At 37.1% G+C, this 21,609-nt stretch overlaps 1 protein-coding gene across 1 annotated transcript in view; it reads right to left on the bottom strand.

Moving 5' to 3' along the window:
* Positions 1 to 448: 448 nt before the first annotated feature.
* The window catches only part of ARSK (arylsulfatase family member K), a 42,630-nt gene continuing 21,469 nt past the window's right edge, over positions 449 to 21,609 (bottom strand). Inside the window, 7 exon segments of the mRNA XM_047731373.1 lie at positions 449 to 700; positions 703 to 927; positions 3,462 to 3,686; positions 11,448 to 11,672; positions 14,798 to 14,836; positions 14,839 to 14,968; positions 17,560 to 17,842. Coding sequence (XP_047587329.1) covers positions 654 to 700; positions 703 to 927; positions 3,462 to 3,686; positions 11,448 to 11,672; positions 14,798 to 14,836; positions 14,839 to 14,968; positions 17,560 to 17,842 — 1,174 coding nt within the window. The 3' untranslated portion in view covers positions 449 to 653.

Here is a 21,609-nt window from a genome sequence, read left to right as displayed (position 1 = left end):
CCAGATCTGGGATATGTGTCCCATCAATATATCCAAAAAATGTATGGCCCATCAAATGCAAATAACTCAGCAGACACCATCAAATACAATAACTGTTTTATGGTTCATAAGTGATAAAATAATTGTTAAAATTGTCTATATTCCATATTATTCAGAGAAACATAACTTTATATTATACTATTTGCTTCCATCCTTTTAACACCTCCATTAAGTTGTTAAAAGTTCGTAAGAATGAAGGTCTTGATAGTAATCAGTTTTGAAAATATCTAATTACATAATGATTATATATATATATATATATATATATATATATATTTAAAGATTTTATTTATTCATTTGACAGACAGACAGAGATCACAAGCAGGCAGAGAGGCATGCAGAGAGAGAGGAGGAAATAGGCTGGCCGGGCAGAGAGCCCGATGTGGGGCTTGATCCCAGGATCCTGGGATCATGACCCAAGCTGAAGGCAGAGGCTCTAACCCACCGAGCCACCCAGGTGCCCTATATTTTATTTTAAAACAGAATACATTCTTTACAAACTAACTAAAAATCAGTAATTAAAACATACAAAAGTGAATCATGATCTCTTACCAGTCTCTATATGTACTGCTCTAGAACATTGTTTTCTAACTTCAGTTCAGAGTTTGTTAAGATTAGCGGGGGTGTTCAGGCCACCGATCAATCGCACTTTCATACTTCTTGGTTCTTGAAGCCAGTCCTGATGCCACCTGAGGTTCGCTATAACATTTGAATAGTTCTGCCCTACACTTTGTTTCCACTTGATAAACTGCTCTTTATTGTATTGGTGGACAGCAGCAGAAACCTTAGGGTAGTTAATAATGGAACGAAGCTTCTGATCCAAAGAGTATGTAACTTCTGGAAATTTTGTAGCAATATTTGTTAGTTCATCTGGATCTGAGGAAAGATCTGGAAGAAAAAATGGGAATAGCTATCAAAATAGCTATCAAAACAGTTACAAAAACACATTTTAGAATGTCATTACTCTGTGACAGATAATGTATTTGAATTTATTTTTATTTTCAGTTCCTATTAGCATAATAAGATGAAGGACAATATAAATGGTAAAATAATATACCAAAGGTTAAACACTCTTCTAAATATATGTCCAAATTACCTTCCTACCATCATCCTGCTATCTCATTTTTTTTCTTATCCTTTCCTAGATGGCAGAAATAGATGTCACTAGTAAGCTGGCTTGGCCCTAATTCTTCCTGGTTCCGATGCCTCGTTTTGACACACAGAGAAAAGAAATAGTAATGCTTATCTTCTCCCATTTCAACAGCTCCAAACTTTCTAGATGTAAGAATTCTTTACATAGTCAAGTCATAGTCTTATAAGTTCACTTACTCTTAGTTTCTATATATTTTAGCATCTTGTGCTTGGATTTTTGAAAGTTCGGTGCATCAACACTGTCCGTTTGAGCAAAGAGCCACAGAAATAAGAATGTATCTCATTGCTACCACCAAGAAAATAACAATAAATATTTCAGAACATAAATACCCTTTTTACCTAGGTAAGAGGAAGACAAAATATAACCGTATGTCGATCTAATTGGAAAAAATAGCAAATCAAAGATCTTATGACAATTTACTTAAGATAATAAATGAACAAAAACCCCTGTGGGCCTATGTGGTGCATTTGCCAGAAGGGCCCTGAAGACATTTATGACTTTGTTAGATGATTTCAGATGGTACATCTTTGGGAAAGGGAAGTCCGTGAATAAATCCCAGAGAATACAGGAAAGGCAGGCTCGCCCCCTGGTGCTTTGACAGAGTCACATCTGCTTTTTGCAGAATATGTCCAGTGAATGAGCAAGACGTGCCCATTACACATCAGGATGAAAACTGAAGGACTTCCTTCCTTCTTTCTTTCTTTCTTTCTTTATTTATTTAACAGACTGATATCACAAGCAGGCAGAGAGGCAGGCAGAGAGAGGGAGGGGAAGCAGACTCCCCGCTGAGCAGAGAGCCGGACTCGGGGCTCGATCCCAGGACCCTGAGATCATGACCTGAGCCGAAGGCAGAGGCTTAACCCACTGAGCCACCCAGGCTCCCTGAAGGACTTCCTTTTGCCCTGCTCTTAGGGTAAAGGGGAGAGGGGGAGGTCAATCAGTTTAGCCCCTAAAGAATTATTTGGAATTAACGATTTTGACATTTCTAACTGGAAAGGAAACTTAGGGAGAAATGAATATTAATAATGGCATGTTATATGTGAAAAAGAGGGGCAAGGGATAAGTAAAACCTGAATTTAATAATGTTGCTTTAAAATTAATTCATAGAGGGGGCGCCTGGGTGGCTCAGTGGTTTAAAGCCTCTGCCTTCGGCTCAGGTCATGATCCCGGAGTCCTGGGATCGAGCCCCGCATCGGGCTCTCTGCTCAGCAGGGAGCCTGCTTCCTCCTCTCTCTCTGCCTGCCTCTCTGCCTACTTGTGATCTCCGTCTGTCAAATAAATAAATAAAATCTTAAAAAAAAATTAATTCATAGAGGAGTGCCCGGGTGGCTCCATCGGTTAAGCATCTGACTCTTGACTTTGGCTCAGGTCATGATCTCAGGGTCCTGGGATCTAGCCCCACATGGGGTTCTGTGCTGAGAGGGGGAGTCTGCTTGAGAATTTTTCTCTTTCCCGCTCCCTGTGCCGCTCTTTCTCCCTCTCTCCAAAATAAACAAATCTTTAAAAAATTAAAATTAATTCATAGAGTAATGAAGCTAGCAGGCATCTTTGTGGAGAAGGAGCATGGATTTTGAAGTTAGACCTGGGTTAAAATCCCAGCTCTGTTATTAGCTGTGAGATCTTGCACAGGTATTTGAATCCCTCTGACTTCTAGTCTTCTCTATAAAATGAGGATATGGGTATCATCTTAAATAATAAATCAGAATGTCAGGCTTGGGGGCGCCTGGGTGGCTCAGTGGGTTAAGCCTCTGCCTTCGGCTCAGGTCATGATCTCAGCGTCCTGGGATCGAGCCCCGCATCAGGCTCTCTGCTCAGCAGGGAGCCTGCTTCTCCCTCTCTCTCCACCTGCCTCTCTGCCTACTTGTGATCTCTCTCTCTGTCAAATAAATAAAATCTTAAAAAAAAAAAAAAAAAGAATGTCAGGCTTCACAAGATATAGGGGTTAATATCCAGAACAGCTGAAACCAAGGGATAATGAGAGGGTGTGGACTACTGTTTGGGAAAGATAACCACGAATCTTAGAAGACACCTTGATCAGCGAAAACCACGGTTTCAATCTTGAGACCCCGATCAAAAGTCTTCAGACACTTGCTCTGGAATTCAGAGGATCTGCAAAGAAGCTGCTCTCACATGGGCAACCTTTTATAGATGGTCCTGGCATGAGAAGCGGCAGATATTTAACCATGGATGACTGGGCCTCTTGAGCAACACTATGGAGGACAGCTCATTCTGTATACTACCACACTTAAAAAGACACCAACAGATTTACCAAAGAGTTGAGGCAGTACTGCAGTGCCATCGGAGTAGGCGATATACTTCCATCGGTTAGTCCGCAGCATGTAGGTGGAAGCATTCACATTGCATCCATGGAACTGACTCAGAATCCAGGGAGGACGTAGGTTTTTGGATTTATGTTCATTCTTAAACGTTTCTGATGCTAAAGGCAGCAAAGAGTATCCACTCAGGTTCTGTGGCAGAGGAGCTCCAGCAATATCTATGTAACAGAATAATATTTTTAAATAACTTATTCTTCCACTAGTTGAAATACTCATAAATGACATCGTTAGAAGGTGTGGAGACCAAAGACCATATATGGATTTGGTAAATAGACTGCGTAGGTCCAAATGCTCACTTCATTAGCCATATGCCCTTTCAACATGATTGTTAACTACTCCTTAACCTCAGTTTCCTCATCTATAAAAGAGGAATAACAATCATACTTCTACCTCATATGCTTATTTTAGGTTTAAATATGATAATTTATGTAAGGCTCTGAGAATAGTACCTGATGGGAAACCCTCAACAGATATTAATCAGTCCTTTATTTCTGAATGACAAATAATTACAGTTGTTTCTCCCATTTGTTCCACTAGATATTAAAATAAAAGACCTATACGAGAAAGGGGTTTAGTATTCATATATATGTTTGCAAACAATGATTAAAAGTAGGTAGGTTAGGGGCGCCTGGGTGGCTCAGTGGGTTAAAGCCTCTGCCTTCGGCTCAGGTCATGATCCTAGGGTCCTGGGATCGAGCCCCGCATTGGGCTCTCTGCTCAGCGGGAGCCTGCTTCCCCCTCTCTCTCTGCCTGCCTCTCTGCCTACTTGTGATCTCTGTCTGTCAAATAAATAAATAAATAAATCTTAAAAAAAAAAAAAACTAGGTTATTTTATTGTCAGTGAAAGTTTATTGCTGATACTTTTCATAAACCTGTAAGGGTGGTAATAATAGTATGCCATTTGTCCCAAAGTTATTTGATGACATACATTTTTACCCTCAAGTAGCATATTGAGGGGCTAGTGTTTTGCAGAACATATATATAATCTTGGATTATACTGATCTAGGGAAAAATAATTTATTTCCCCTTACCAAATATAAACAGATAAACTCTAACATGAGAAATGTCTAACTTAAAAAGAGGCATTTTAAAAAATTGCTTTTAAGGTATTTGGAATTCAAATGATATTTTTCCTATAGAAAAATTACCATTAATTATGACTGGCTACTTGGCATAGTTCCAAATGAGTCTGCAGTTGCTTTTCCACCCCTTTTCTGGTTTCTGCGTTCCATGGTTAAGTATAATTAAACATTTCCAATGAAAAATAGGAAATAATATATCTGACATGCTAGAACGTAAACAAAATTGAATAAGAAAATTAACATGACTAAGTATTTTGAGGACTAATAGGCTAATTTCAGGAAAATAAGGAGGTAGAGGAAGACCTTTATAAATCTTCCGAAGGTACATGTTTTTACATATAACAATGTAAAAGTCCAGTATTCTCCCATTTCCTTGGAAGGGGCATAGTACACGTACTCATCTTTCTGCCAAACAATCATAACTGCGGACTTCTTGGAGAAAGAAAGAAAGATCGGAGGTAACTGGTTAAAAACAAGGAGTAGACATTAAAGGGGATGTGCGTGAGAGAAAGGGACTGCCCTAAATAAAACTCATTTGAGCTACAAGACAATAGGCCACTACTGTGAGGTCTACCGTCAGGAACGCAGGTAGTGAGGGAGCAGACTGGGTCAGGCTGGTCTGCCTGGCAGCCGTCATGCGGCACCACTAGTGAGGTGTAGGAAGGGAGAGAAGAGGACTTTGAAGATGATTGGGAGGCAGGGACCAACTGGTATATACCCAGGACTGGGAAGTTCCTGTATTCAGCATTTAATAACCTCTGAAACTTAGCAACGCCTTATTTCAGATCTATTCTAGCCTAATCTTCCTAAAGAAATTGGACATGGTTCTGTGTTTATATGGGAAGTCAGTAGTAAACTGGGATAAGAGTTGCAGTTAAGTTTTGTTTTTTTTTTTAATTCATTCAACAACCTAGGTGCTGTTCCAGGTGTAAGGAAACAACAGTGGAGAAGGCAGGTGAGCTCTCCTGGAGCTTATATTCTAATGCGGGGAGACAGATGGACAAACATGGCATACAGCACTAAGTGCAATGAAAAAAAAACAAACAAGCAGGGTGAAGGAGACACAGTGATGGCGAGTATGTGTTCAGGTGCTGTTTCAAATAGTGCGGTCAGGGGAAGACTTCTCAGATGAGGTGACATTTAAACCCTAAGGAAGGGCCAGGGAGAGTCCTTAGATCCCTGGGGGAAGGGCTGCCCCCCAGGAAGAGCAAATGTACAGACCCTGAGGCGGGGAGAGCCTGCTGAGTCCAGTCCCCAGACACCAAGGAGCCCTGAATAGGCTGGAGCAGAGTAGGTGAGGGGTACAACGGTTTAAAAGAGGAGTGAGAGATCATGTTGGAATCTCAGGTGCAAGGAGAGATTTTGAATTTTACTCTTTGTGAAAGGGAAACCAGCAGAGACTTTGCGTAGAAGCCTGCCACGCCCGTTGCTAACGACCGCGGTTGAATTGACTGAAAGTGGTCTGAGCAGAAGGTGGGAGCAAGAAGGTACTGCAGCAGTACAGCAAGAGAGAATCGGTGACTTGTTGCCAGTCTAATAGTAGTAGTATCATATACCTTTGTAAACTGATGAAGAATGAAACCAATGTCAAATATTTACAGTATTTAATAACTAACTACTTTACATATTTATTAACTTTTCTGTGCTGCAGGAAACAGTGTATTCACTTCTCATCTATTTATCAATGATTTCCTTAAAAGCACTTTAGCTTAAACTGCATTTCAAAAGCTCTTTGCTCTTGTTTAAAACCATTTTCATGTGTTTTTTTCTTCTGGCAGATCTGTCATCTAATACTGTTTTAAGTAAGTTTGATCTTTATTGGTAGTAGAAGCAAAAGACAAAAAGTTAACTGCAGGATGCTCAACAAGTGCCCTGAATTAAAACAGTCAACAAATGGGGGAAAAATGCAGACCTGGCTATATAGGATGGTTCCTGAAGAGAGATAAGTTTATATTCTTCCTGAGCATAGGAGAAGTTAAAGATAGACTGGTCTGGCAATGATGCAACCTATATACATTTTTTAGGGCATACCAAAGAATAAAAAACTAACAATGATAGCCTAACATTTAATTGTTTGCCATGTTCCAGTCATTGTTTTAAGCTTTGCAATAGCTGCTATTATTTACATGTTATTGATAAGAAAATTGGAGACCAGAGATGTTAAGTAACTTGCCCAAGGCCAAAACTGAAGGAGGGATTTGAATTAGGCAGTCTGATGCCAGGTCTTCTGGATTCTTTAGTACTACAACACAAGTCTTGCTTTACTGTAGTTACTCAACTTCACGATATTTTTTAGATAATAAAAATAAAATAGTCTGTGTAGAATGCTTCTCCCAACCCTCCACTAGATCTTGTAGCAGGAAGTGTTTTGCAATCTGAATCCTTTACAATAAGCATTCTTTTACACACAAGTGTATTTTTATATAATTACATTTTCATAATTCAAAAATATGGATTTATCTTTTATGTGAGAGGAAGGCAGGTGTTTTACAAAAAAGATCAATTATTAAAAGAAAAAACTCACATGAAAATATGTTTAGAAGAGAAAATCGAAACTATTTTAATTTTAAAGTGAGACTCCCTTTATTTCTAACTGAGCCAAAAGATGCTGCTAATAGGTTATTAGAGAAGAAAAGATACAGGGGGGTAATTTTTAAAGAATAATCTCTGAAGTGCTATCAACTTTAATAGTATAAAGAATTCCTGTTCATAAAAATGGCACTCTTCTGCCGGTATTAGAAAATGATAATGTGATGGTATACCACAAAGGACTATTAAGATAAACAGGTTAAGAATACACTTTCTACTTTATCATAAAATACCATTTTATAGGAAAGAAAAAAAACTCTTTTAAAATAACTTTTGTATTTTTCCCCAAGTTTTTTTTTTATTAATTTTATTATGCTGTGCAATATTAGTTTCAGGTGTAGTTAAAATGCCTTTTAAAAACTATTTGTAAATTCAGACTTTTAATAAAAGCATTGTAGCCTCTTAAAATTTGAACAGGCTCTTCATAGTAAGGTAGGTTTAATAGAACAGGAATCCCAACTGGTTTTTCCTATTTAATATTCTTCTCTCTGAGGTGTTTTTAATCACCATCTTTTATATGCTATTTATGAGATCCGTATGACGTAGGGAAGAGGAGGTCTGGTTTGAGGCTTTGATCTAAGAAATTTAATCCCATACTCTGGGTGTAACTTAAATTCATATAAAATAATACAGCTATGGCTAAGCTAATAAAGAAAGGGCCTTTAGAATCCTAAGAATACATTATGTTTTATATCTGTGGTAAACTCCTAATTGGCTAGAAGAATCACAAAATAAAAAGTCCATTGTAGATGCGTTATCACAATCTATATATGTTATTTATTAAGCAGAGTTAAAATAGAACATACTGTCCTATAGGTCTGATTTTTGAGTTAATCTTCACTGAAGGAGCTTTTAACTCTCAGTACTGAGCAATTTCATTTTCTTTTAATTTTTTTATTTTTTAAAGACTTTATTTATTTATTTGACAGACAGAGATCACAAGTAGGCAGAGAGGCACGCAGAGAGAGAGGACAAAGGAGGCTCCCTGCTGAGCAGAAAGCCCGATGTGGGGGCTCGATCCCAGGACGCTGAGATCATGACCCGAGCCAAAGGCAGAGGTTTAACCACTGAGCCACCCAGGCGCCCCAAACAATTTCATTTTAAAAGAGAGATGGAAACATCAGATTAAACACAGACTATCAAAACAGCTTTGCCCTGTTGGCTGGTGAGTGTTCAACAAGGCTACAGACTCCGTTTACGGCTGTTGTTCCTGGTGCAATTGTTAATAGTCTCAAAACTGTGCTGATTTGGACAATATATTAGATAGGTTAATATGATATTACAATAAATATCCATGGAGATAAATCTTTGTACATAGCTATAGGTTATTTTCTAAAGTTGGAATTTCTAGGTCAAAAAGTATGTGTATTTCTGAGTAATTTGGAACAAACTGCCACATTGCCTCCAGAAAATCTGTGCCAGTTTATACTCCCAGAAGCAGAATAAGGAAAGGCCTAATTCCAATATAAGATTTTCTAATTCTTTTTAATCTTTGAAAACTTCATACGTGCAAGAAAATTGGTATCTTCTTGTTTTAATATTTTTCTGAATACCGAGTTTGAACCTTTAAAATATCTTGGCCATTTGAGTATCTTCTCTTGTGAATTGTTTGTTTCTATCTTTCAGTCACTTTTTGAGTAGGGTATTTCTCTTTTTCCTATAGATTTGTAAGAGCTCTATTAATATTAACGCTTTATCATTTGCAAAAAGGTTAATTTTAGATAAATGATAATATTACCATGCTGTTTCCTGGCTCCAACATAAGATTCTTGCTGTACCCCCTCATCATTCTCTTTCTACCTTATCTCTGGTTAACATCTGGTCAGTAGGATGTTTCAGTGCTTTATATAAAAAGACCCATGCACGGATATTCTCCTTCCTGCCCCAAACACATAAATGTAACTTTTCCCTTTTGGTGATAAAAATATTTGTAATGAAACATATTACAAGCTGTGCTAAGCCTGAAGAGGCTAATTTCCAGTTTAGAATTAGAGAGACACTGATTTTTGGCTTAATTTCCTTTACTCTAGTTGGGCAGATCTAATCAACACATGATGTAAATGCTGTTAATATATTCTGTAGGAAAATGTGACTCAGAAGTCTATAACGAAGAATCAGTGAAAGATAAAAATAAGTAAAAATCTACATAGAACTGTGATTTTTAGAAAACTGTAATAATTAACCAATTGCAGGAAAAAAAGAAATTGGAGAGCACCTACATAATTTCCAGAAGAGTAGGGAACGAATGGGAGGAGTTTCTGGGAATGTTTGGTTTTGGCTAATGAAATGCTTATTGTCATGCAACACAAATCCAGGGATAGGCAGGTAGTCTCCTAGGTGGATAATAAATTCCCTCAACCTAAGCAGTTTTATTTAGTGTTTTCTTATATAATCTGTTAGCTAAATACACTGCAGATGCCTTTTAACGCTTATGATGTATAAAATGGCAAGTAGTGTTAATGGTGGATCAAAAATGTAGAGAAGAAAAATCTGCATTGTAGGCAAATATAAAACAACATTTAAAGAAAAATCACTGAAATATGCATAATAATCACCTTACATATCAGGTGATAGGCTGACGAAACATAGATAGAGTAGGACTCACTGCAGATAGCTCCCTGTACATAACGGTCAGTTGAGCTGCTAGAGTCAGAAAGACAGGCAAAATGTCAAATACCACTAGCAGATATAGCAAGGGGATACTGAGAAAGAATCAGCCCAACCTTTCGTGATTCGTTTGCAGTTCTGGTCACTGTCCTTCTAGAAAACAGAACAAGGCTAAAGAGTTCAGCAAATTTGGAAATGGGGTGGGGGGGACTTCTACCTGAGGAAAAACTAGGGGAGGAAACTACAAAGAGATGCCACCATCAAGAAGCACCTGTTCCTAAGGGCACCTAGGTGGCTCAGTTGGTTAAGTATCCACCTTCTGTTCTGGTCATGATCCTATGGTCCTAGGATCAAGCCCCGCTCAGCAGGGACCCTACTTCTCCCTCTCCTGTTCCCCTTGCTTGTTTTCTCTCTCTCTCTCTCTGTGTCAAATAAATGCATAAAATCTTAAAAAAAAAAAAGCACCTTTCCTAAAACTATAAAGGTTATAATAAGAGAGACACTAACATACATAATCATACATACACTTCTTATCAAAACAGAAATGAGGAAGTAGTCAGGATTGCCTGAAAAGTGAGGGAGCCAGAAAGTGGCAGAGATACAGCTAAGTGTGATAATTGCTTTGGGATATAGGGGAACCAGCAAATGACAACTAAGAAACTGAAGAGATTAAAAATACCATCAGGCAAAAGAACAACAAAGAATTGTGTTCAAATATACAAGAAGTGATATAAAATAAAAGAGAAAGTGAAAAGGCATTGAAAAAAATTAACCCTGAAGAATTTTAAGACCCTGGAATAGTCTTCAGTTAAATGAAGGGAAGGACTTTGTAGCAGAAGGAAGGAGATAAAAAAGGAATTTCTTAACGTCTTTAGTTTTTAGATACATGTTTCTTTCACATTTCAATATATACATATGAAACATATATATCTTATGTCGTGTTTTCTTTCACTAAAATCTATTTATAAATAGATGGTACTTTTTGTAATTGATGGTGCCTTAGAACAGAAGAATTTCAGTATTTAAATGTTACTGAATTTAAAGTAGTCTGCTAAATTAGATAGAGGCTAACAATGCTGTATAATTTCCTCTGAATTTACTGATGATGTTGTTCTATTACCTTCAACAAAACTGTTAACTACCCCTATCCATATGTTGCTGTTCTAGACGTATGGTTCTGTTTATAGACATTAAGAAGCTAGTGAAGTTCTTAGCACAGAATAATCTAAAGATTCTGAGGAGAAACGGGTTCATACGTTAGATTAAGAGGCTTTTCTAACACTGTACAAGATTCGTAGTTTCCAAGTGGATAAAATAATCCAGAAGGGAACTACTTACACTTCTGAGAGGTGGTGGCAGAGAATCACATGTTGCGCAAATCCTATCTGTGAGGTTATGAACCTGAATATCTTCTGTGGCTTATGTTATAGCCATGCCATGACTAAATCTTTTGAAGGGAAAAACGACTCTATGCTACAGGAACCTGAGGAGTTATCATCCTCATTTTTTCAGATGTGGATCTGACTCACAGTTAAAAGAATTGCTCAAGGTTATGAACAGGTCAGCCAAGTCCCTCCCTACTTCGCTTATTCCTTTTCCAACGTTATTACAAATAAATACTTACAGGATTGTTTTACTTACCAAGCATAGTCGGGTAAATATCCACAAGAGAAACCACCCTGGGTACTTGTAGGTTGGCCTTAATTCCTGGTCCCATCATCAAGAGTGGAACGTGGGCACTCGCTTCATACATACTCATTTTATAAAACTGACGATGCTCCATGGCCAGCTCTCCGTGGTCTGAGATGTATATGACAATAGTTTTCTGAAGAAGATCTAGCTGGCGAAGAGCTAAAATAATTTCTCCTACAACATGAATCAAGATAAGCCTTAATTAGCTTTTAGTTTGTGATCTATCACAGTGAGCTCATAACAACTCGACCTCGCAAGAGGGTGATTGTTAACATCTGAATGTCAGCCAGTGTTCTTAAGTAAGCTATGCCACACTTCATGTGCCTGCTCTTCACCTGACAGACAAGACAGGGGAATGAGAAAATACAGTACTGATATTTGGAGATGACGCTGGCTTGGTTTCTATGTTCCTATCAGAGATTGGGGAAAATGTTTTTCCCCTTAGTGACTTAAATGAAAAAAGAAAGACAACTCTAGATGTCAGCGCTGTGGTGTGTCCCAATGAAAGGACTGATATTACCACCAAGCCACAATTTATGCCCCATGGGAGGTCAGAATCCTCCTCCCTGCTACCCTTTCTCCCACACCCCCAATAGGCAGGTCAGGCTTAGCATATTCTTGGGTAGGGAATAACTGGACAGTAAAATTCCTCTGGCCAGTCCCTGTCTCTTAGTGTCCTCCTCATTGTAATTAAGAAAATCACAGGAAGGCACAGTCCAGAGAGAAGAATCATCCCTATTTTGCCAGTTCCCCAATCCTAGCCTACTGGGGTCTGTATTATGAATATAAAACCCACAGGTGATTCTGAGGTCCCATCAAACTGAGACCCACTGTTCTATGGAGTTATTTACAAAGCACAGACCATCAGGATCTTTCAACTGGACAAATATGTGGCTTCCAAATTGGTCTTGCCCCTATACCTCTTTCTTCTCTAACTCTTGTACCATTGGGGTGGCTGTCTTTTTAAAATATTTGATCATGTCATACCCCAACTTAAAACTTCTTCAAAACTTCCCATTGTTTAATTCTTCAGCAAGCTCAGAACCCTCAACTACCCTCTAGACCTATACTTCTTAGAGTCCTAAACGACTTAGAATTCCTAAACTAGTCATAATTAGGTTAGATTTTCTTGCCTCTGTACGTTGTCTGCTTTCTTCTGTGTGGAATGCCTTTTCTCCCACCTTCTACTTGGCAGATTCCCATTCTTCCTCTAGGACCTAGCTCAAGCATTATCTCCCTGGTGAAACACTGCCTGCTCCTCCAGGTAGACTGAATCGCTGTCCTCCAAGGCCTCTACAGCCATAGTTGCAACTCACGTTACAAGGGCTGGTGTTTGTCCTCATCTTGTACATGTTTGCTGAGTTCTTACTATATGCCAGGCACCATGGATCCAAAGCGAGGCACCTGAGACATGATCTTGGTTAAGACTGAAATCCCTTAGGGTGCCTGGGTGGCTCAGTGGGTTAAGCCTCTGCCTTCGGCTCAGGTCATGTTTCCAGGATCCTGGGATCAAGCCCTGCATCGGACTCTCTGCTTATCAGGGAGCCTGCTCCACCTCCCCCCCTCGCCTGCCTTTCTGCCTACTTGTGATCTCTCACTGTCAAATAAATAAATAAAATCCTTAAAAAAAAAAAAAAGACTGAAATCCCTGCTCTCGTGAGGCTCCCCTTGCTCAAGGGAAGCAGACGGTAAACAAGCAAATAGACAAAATAATTGACAATTATGATGTAAATAATCAAGATGACAAGGCAGAGAATAGGTAGGATGGTATACTAACTTGCGGTGTCTGGGAAGACATCCCTGAGGAGATATATGAACTGAGAGCTAAAGACTGAGAATAACCAGCCATGTAAACAGCAAAGGGAAGAGCATCCCAGGCCCAGGGAAAAGCACACATAAAGACCCTGAGGTGGAGTAAGAACTTAGTGTTTTTAATTAAAGTGTGATTTCTTAATAATATTCAATTAGTACCTCCAATGCCCCAGATAGTGCCTGATAGCTAGCTAGTGGGCACTAAATATTTGTAGAACAAATACAGTGAACAGTGAGAAATACTATTTGGAGGTGAGACTAGTGTGGATATAACAAGGTATGACCTATTTCATAAACTCTGTAGTTGAAGTGAGCTGCTGCATTTTTTTTTTAATCTAAGAGACTTCAAGAGCTATTCCCATACTCCCTGCAGCAACATTATATATATAACATTTTACCTTAGTAGATACGGATGAATGGATAACTGCAAACTTTCCAAAGTGATTTTCAGGGTGCAATGGGTGAATACTGACTAACATCAGAAAATTTGAAAAACAATTCAACATTTGTGTGGATTCAGGATTAAAGAAATTTGCTTTAAATATCAAATGCATTTAAGATTGAGTATTTAGAAAATCCTTAGGACTTTTAATTCATATTATACTTGATATATTATAAATAATACACCTTTTTTTTTTTGCTTTCTGCTTTATACTTTTCTATTTTTGCCCAATAATGCTTTTTAAGAATCAGCCACCCGTTCACTCTCAAAATTACCTTTGTACAGAAGTGTGCTTCCCACACTTCACTAATATGGTCTGCTCCACTCCGAAGTATAGCAAACTATGAAAATAACTTGTTAGAAAAATTGATTTTTTTTTAAAAAACCAAGGGTTCTTTAATCTAAAGTGGAAAATGCCATTAACTTTACAAGTGAGTAGGCAAAACACTTTCTTGACACTCATCTTATGGAAGCAGGTAGGGTTTTGAGCTGAACTAGGGAAGGAAACTGGTATGATACTGGACCAGAAATACACATAAAAAAACTGATGTCAGTTTTAGTTAAACTCTAAAGGGCCTGGGAAGAATGGTTTTGTTTTCTAATCATTACAAGTCTGGGAGAATTCACAAGATTCTGTGACTAAACTCATCTCTCTCAGAATCTAAGCTGCCTTACAATTACCTGTCACATGTGTACCTGTGTCACATATGTACTGATTCCTGTTTAAAGCAGGAAAAAAGTTTTGTGTGAAGCAGAAAATAAATAGCCTTCTATGGTCCTGTCTTTTTGTACGAACAAACCTGCACATTTATTAATTTATGAATAATTAAGATGGAAAAGACTTCTTATTCCATGATTAGTAATACAAATTATCCAATTTTTATATGGGTCAAGATTTTTATAATTCTAAGCCTTTAGCACCCAGCAACTGTTGAAAACATTGTCTGAGGAAGTTCATACAAGTCAACAACCAGCATGATCACAGTTTGTTGGAAAAATATTATACTTTTTCTTCATTTAATTGCTTATTAAATATACCACCTACCAAGCATGGCATCTGTCTCAGCACACATAGCATAATAAAGGCCCTAATATTTTTAATTTCTTTTTCTGTAAACTTTGCAGTGCAGTTTTTTGTATAAGAAGAGTAATAATCTATTGGGTGCATTTCTGACAGAGGTGGCCACTTTGGGATTTTGATGGCATCATAAGAAACCTAAAAAGGAGAGAAAAAGAAGGTAGTTAATATTCTCTCTTCCAACAAGTATGTATGGTGAACAAGACAATACTTAATTACTTAGGATTGTAGAGGTATGTAAAGAAAATAGTAAATCAAATACACAATTAGAACAATATTCCTAGGGACAACAAAAGATATGATTAATATCCATATATAGAGTCATGAAAATTGTTTTTATAATTACACATGACAAAGAAAAATACGAGCTATATTAGACAGTATTCTAGTCCAGAAAAAGTATCCAAGCTTTTAATTGGTGTGACCAATTCAAAATTCCAGAATCAACAACCTCAGAATCTAGACTGTGTTTCCCAATAGTTGGCTAGTAAAACTGCCAACTGTCTCTAGTGAGACAGCCAAATGTTTGCTAAGAAAAAGTACAACTTTTTAATACATATGAATGCTTATAGCTTTGGTGAAAACAAGACTAAACGTAAGTCATATACTTCTTTCAGTCATGTAACTTAAAAAATTCAGATGTCTACTTACTACTCACTTATAAGTTATTTGATTCAGTTCATTAGGCTAGTACTCGTTTTTCAAGATGGAGCCAGTTACCACTTTTTCAGAAGACATGAAGTATCTACAATTTTGACATTGTTTCCTTTGAAACAGGGTTCACTAAACAGCATTTCTGATTAGAGTTTTTAAAGCAACTTAAATTCAATTTAAGTTGATGCCTTTCAAACAAAACACAGGTGGTTCTTGTTTGCATGGCTCCGATGGGCATGGATTTCATTTGCCAAGGTTGAGTTAAATAATACCAGTCCCCCAACAACACAAATTTTAATTACCAAAGCATATTAACTGTGAGTTACTACATAAAGTACAAACTTTCACAAATACTGCTAGCTCTTTAGTCTACAAATCCCTGTATATTACAGGTGTGTGTCTCAATCTGTGACTAATCATGTTATTTTTTTCAAAGCCTATCAGTGATTGGTCCCTGTAAATCGGTTTTTCAGTATGGATACTTATAGCCAAGCGTGTAGTTGGGCTGCCTCCTTGTCTCCCAGTAAGAACTCCATGTGGCATTTTACAAAAAAGGATAATCAAAAGAGGGGACTGATAAAGATGAATGTACAGTAAAGAAATAAAAAAATGGTAACACTGTACGTGAAATCTGAATCAAACATTAACTAGAGTCATAGAAAAAAAAAAGCCAACCTGGGCATGTTGACACTGCCACCATTTTTTTAAAAAGATTTTATTTATTGGACAGACAGATCACAAGTAGGCAGAGAGGCAGGCAGAGAGAGAGAAGGAAGCAGGCTCCCCGCTGAGCAGAGAGCCTGATGCAGGGCTCTATTCCAGGACCCTAGGACGAAGGCAGAGGCTTTAACCCACTGAGCCACCCAGGTGTCCCTACACTGCCACCATTTGATACATTCTAGCTATGCAGCCAGAGGAACTTAATGTAGATAAACTCATTGATAAAAATAGGAAGTTCATTGCAACACAGAAGGATGAACATAATCTAGAGAAAGTGACACTGGCAAAAATCCATAGGTTAAAAGAATTCTCAGAAATACATTATGACATTGGAAGTGCAAAGGGTAAAATGTTGGAAGGTGATCCACATTTATAGAAAGGGATAGGACAGTCTGCCAAGACTTAGAGAAGATGCTTGCTCCATTATCTTGTTATACAGTGAGAAGACAAGCACTGCCCAAATTCTTGATTTTTTTTCAAAAACCCAAAACACTTTAATCCTCACTATTTCTAGTGTTTCCAGTGACAGTGCATTCAACATTAGTTTTCCGGTTTTTCATTTCCCTGAACATTTATAACCCAAAATAAAAGGCTTAACATTTTGACAAATGTTTTTAAGAGTCCTAGAAAAATGGTCATTGTCTCAATTGATTGTTGAGATCTCTTTGTACAGTTTCAACTTGCATGGTCACTTTTACTAACCTGCACTCTGCCAAGAGAAGACCGCTGGCACTCTTAAGAGAATGCCTTTTAGTTTCTTTTCTTTTTTTTTAAAGATTGTATTTATTTGAGAGCTAACAAGCTGGGGGCACAGGGCAGAGGGAGAGAGAGAGAGAAAACTCTGAGCAGACTCTGCACTGAGCAAAGAGCCTGACCCGGGGCTCAATCCCAGGACCTTGGAAACATAACCTGAGCCATCCAGGTGCCCCAGTTTCTTTTTTTATAGACACATTATATACAAATGAGTTCAACTCAGAAGTAGATTACTAGGGCTTTTTTTTTTTTCTCTTTTGGGATCCTGTCTTTACTGCTTCTTTTATTGTTTTGTTATGTTAGTCACTGTACAGTAAGTACATCGTTAGTTTTTGATGTGGTGTTCCATGATTCATTGCTTGCTCCATGCAATCTGTGCCCTCCTTAATAGCCATCAGATTACTGATTTTTAATACTTATTTTATCTCTGTAAAATTGCCCCTTTGTTTTTTGTCAACTAGTTATTGGACATATTTGATTTACTAAGCTACAGAATTTTCAAATTTGTCTTTAAAAGTGATCAAAGAAGCAATGGCCAAGTACCAATAACATACAGTTTATAATGTTAACTTGTACTTTTGAGCACACTATAGTGTACTTACCTTTTTAAGCCAATAAAGAGATGTGTGAAATGTTGAAGATCCAAAATTTTCTCCTGAAGATGGGGAAGGATATGGATGTGGTAAATTTAATCCCAAGTAGAGAACAAATGGTTGAGTGTAATTATTTGCTTCCTTTCTTAACCAATTCACTGCTCTGTCTGTATTCTTCCAGTCCTCTTCCATTACTCTTACTTTAGTCTTTTTAGGGATAAGATTAACCACAGGTCTGCCTTCTTGTCTGAGTAAGAAAGCAACATCTCTTGTCCATGCTTCAACACGGTTGCTGAGGAGGCAAAAAGACAGGTGTATTATAAGGTACTAAAAAAGATAAGAAAAAAACTGACTAAGCATAGATATAAGAAAGCAATATGGAAAACAGTTTTTAGACTCAGTCATGTAAATATTCAGGTTCACTACACTAGATCTCATTAAGAGAGTTACTGAAACTTGCAAACACAAAATCCAGGGAAAAAATGATGAGAATCAAATATTCACTTATGTGTTCTTTAAAACTAAGATAGATTCTTTAGAAGGGTTACTTTTTCTTATAACAACACACTTAATAATATAAAAAATAGTTCAAGTTCCTGGTATTTCTCCTAAATTTTCTACCAACTTGTCTTTTTTTCTGTCAGAAGGAAGGGAAGTTTTTATTTTTATTCCAGTATAGTTAATATAAAATGTTACATTTGTTTCAGGTGTACAATAGAGTGATTCAACAATTCCATATATTACTCAGTGCTCATCAAGATAAGTGTACTCTTGTCTCACTCAACCCCCCAACCCCTCCTCTCTGACAACCATCAGTTTATTCTCTACAGTTAAGATTCTGTTTTTTGGTTTGTCCCTTTATCCCCCCTATTTGTTTCTTAAATTCTACATATGAGTGAAATCATATGCCTTTGTCTTTCTCTGACTTATTTCACTTAGCGTAATACCCTCTAATTACATCCATGTGGTTGCAAATAGTAAGATCTTATTTTTTTTTAGGACTGAGTAGTATTCCACTGTGTGTGTGTGTGTGTGTGTGTGTGAGAGAGAGAGAGAGAGAGAGACACATCTGCTTTATCCATTCATCTATCGATGGACACAGGTTGCTTCCATAATTTCGCTATTACATATATTGCTATAATAAACAAATGGGTGTATGTATCCCTTTGAATTAGTGTTTTTGTGTTTTTTTGGATAAATCCCCAGTAGTTTGATTACTGGACTGTAGAGTAGTTCTATTTTTAACTTTTAGAGGAACCTCCATACTGTCTTCCACAGTGGCTGCACCAGCTTGCATTCCGATCAACAGTGCACCAGGGCACCTGTTTCTCCACATCTTCACCAATGCTTGTTTCTTTTGATTTTAGCCATTCTGGCAGGTTTGAGGTGATAGCTCATTGTGGTTTTGGTTTGCATTTTCCTGATAATGAGTGATACTGCGCATCTTTTCATGTATCTGTTGGCATTGGGATGTCTTCTTTGGAGAAATATGTGTCCGTGTCTTCCGCCCATTCTTAATTGGATTATTTGGGTTTTGGTCTTATAGATTTTGTACACTAACCTTTTATTGGATATGTCATTTGCAAATGTCTTCTCCCATTCAGTAGGTTAGTTTTGTTGGTTGTTACCTTTGCTGTGCAGAAGCTTTTTACTTTCATGCAGTCCCAATAGCTTATTTTTGCTCTTGTTTCTCTGGACTCAGATGTATCTAGAAAGACGTTCTTATGGTCAATGTCAGAGATAGGACTGCATCAGCTCTCTTCTAGTATTTTTATGGTCTCAGTCTCACATTTAGGTCTTTAATCCATTTGGGGTTTATTTTTGATTTTTGTGTATGGTGTATGAAAGTGATCCAGGTTCATTCTTTTGTAGGTAGCTGTCCAGTTTCCCAACACCATTAGTTGAAGACATTGTCTTTTTCCCATTTCATATTCTTGCCTCCTCTGTTGAAGGTTAATTGACCGTATAATTGTGGGTTTATTTCTGGGCTCTCTGTTCTGTTGATCTATGTCTGTTTTTATGCCAGTATCTTGTTGTTTTGATTATTATAGTTTTATATATAGTTTTGTATTATAGTTTTATGACTATTATAGTTTTTTATACTATTGTATGGTTTTTGTTATAACTTGAAATCTGGAATCCAGTTTTGTATTTCTTTTTCAAGATTGCTTTGGCTATTCAGGGCCTTTTATGGTTCCATTCAAATTTTTGGTATTATGAAAAATGCTGTTAGTATTTTGATAGGGATTTCATTAAATCTGTAGATTTCTTTGAGTACTATAGATGTTTTATAATGTATGTTCTTCTAATCCATGAACATCGAATGTCCTTCCATTTCTTTGAGTCGTCTTTGATTTCTTTCATCATGCTTTATAGTTTTCAGAGTACAGGTCTTTCACCTCTTTGATTAGGTTTATTCCTAAGTATTTTATTATTTTTGGTGCAATTGTAAATGGGATTGTTTTCTTCATTTCTCTTCTGTTTCATTATTAATGTACAGAAATGCAATGGGTTTTGTATCCTGTAACTTTACTGAATTAATTTATCAGTGCTAGTAGCTTTTTAGTGGAGTCTTTAGGATTTTCTATATATAATATCATGTCATCTGCAGAGTTAAAGTTTTACTTCTTCCTTACCAATTTGGATGCCTTTTATTCCTTTTTTTTTAATCTGATTGTTGTGGCTAGAACATCCAGTACTACGTTTTAAGTAACAGTGGTGAGAGTGGACATTCCTGCCTGTTATTTGACCGTAGAGGAAAAGCTCTCAATTTTTCACCAATGAGTATGATGTTCACTGTGGGTTTTTCATATAAGGCATTTATTATGTTGAGGTACGTTGAGGGTTTTTTTTTTTCCCATTATGAATGGACATTGAACTTTTGTCAAATGCTTTTTTCTGCATCTATTGAAATGATATGATTTTTATCCTTTCTCTTATTGATGTACTGTATCACATTGATTGATCTGTTTATACTGAACCACCCTTGCATCCCAGGAATAAATCTCATTTGATCACGGTGAATGATTTTTCTTAATGTATTGTTGGATTTGGTTTGCTAATATTTTCTTGAGGATTTTTGCATCTATGTTCATCACGGATATTGGCCTGTAGTCCTTTTTTTGTTGTTGTATCTTTATGTGGTTTTGGTATCAGGAAAATGCTGGCCTCATAAAATGAACTTGGAAATTTTCCTTCCTCTTCTATTTTTTTTTTTTAAGTTTGAGAATAGATATTGACTCTTCTTTAAATATTTGGTAGAATTCACCTATGAAGCTGTCGGGTCCTGGACTCACGTCTTTTGGTAGTTTTTTTGGTTATTAATTCAACTTCATTGTTGGCAATTGGTCTGTTCAAATTCTCTATTTCTTCCTGTTTCAGTTTTGGTAGGTTATATGTTTCTAATTTACCCATTTCTTCTGGGTTGTCCAGTTTGTTGGCATATAAATTTTCATAATATTGTCTTACAATTCTTTGCATTTCTGTGGTGTTGATTGTTATTTCTCATCTTTTTTTTTTTTTCTGATTTTGTTTGAGTCCTCTCTCTCTCTCTCGATGACTTTATCAATTTTATTGATATTTCCAAAGAACCAGCTCCTGGTATCATTAATCTGTTGTGTTTTTTTAGTTTCTATATCATTTATTTCTGCTCTAATATTTATTAGTTGCTTCCTTCTGCTGGTTTTGGGTTTTGTTTGTTCTTCTTTCCCTAGCTCTTTTAGGTGTAAGGTCTAGTTGTTTATTTGAGATTTTTCTTGCTTCTTGAGGTAGGCCTGTATTGCTAAACTTCTTAGAACTGCTTTTCCTGCATCACAAAGATTTTGGACTATTGTGGTTTTCATTCTCATTTGTCTCCATGTATTTTTTGATGTCTTCTTTAATTTCTTGGTTGACCCATTCATTGTTTAGTAGCATGTTATTTAACCTCCATAAATTTGTGCTCTTTCCAGATTTTTTCTTGTGGTTGATTTCTATTTTCACTGCATTGTGGTCAGAAAAGATGCATGGTATAACTTCTATCTTTTTGAAACTGTCCAGATTTATTTTTTGATCTAATAG

The sequence above is a fragment of the Lutra lutra genome, chromosome 5 (assembly GCF_902655055.1).
Source record: "Lutra lutra chromosome 5, mLutLut1.2, whole genome shotgun sequence".
Taxonomy (NCBI): domain Eukaryota; kingdom Metazoa; phylum Chordata; class Mammalia; order Carnivora; family Mustelidae; genus Lutra; species Lutra lutra.
This window is presented reverse-complemented; position numbering and strand designations above follow the sequence as displayed.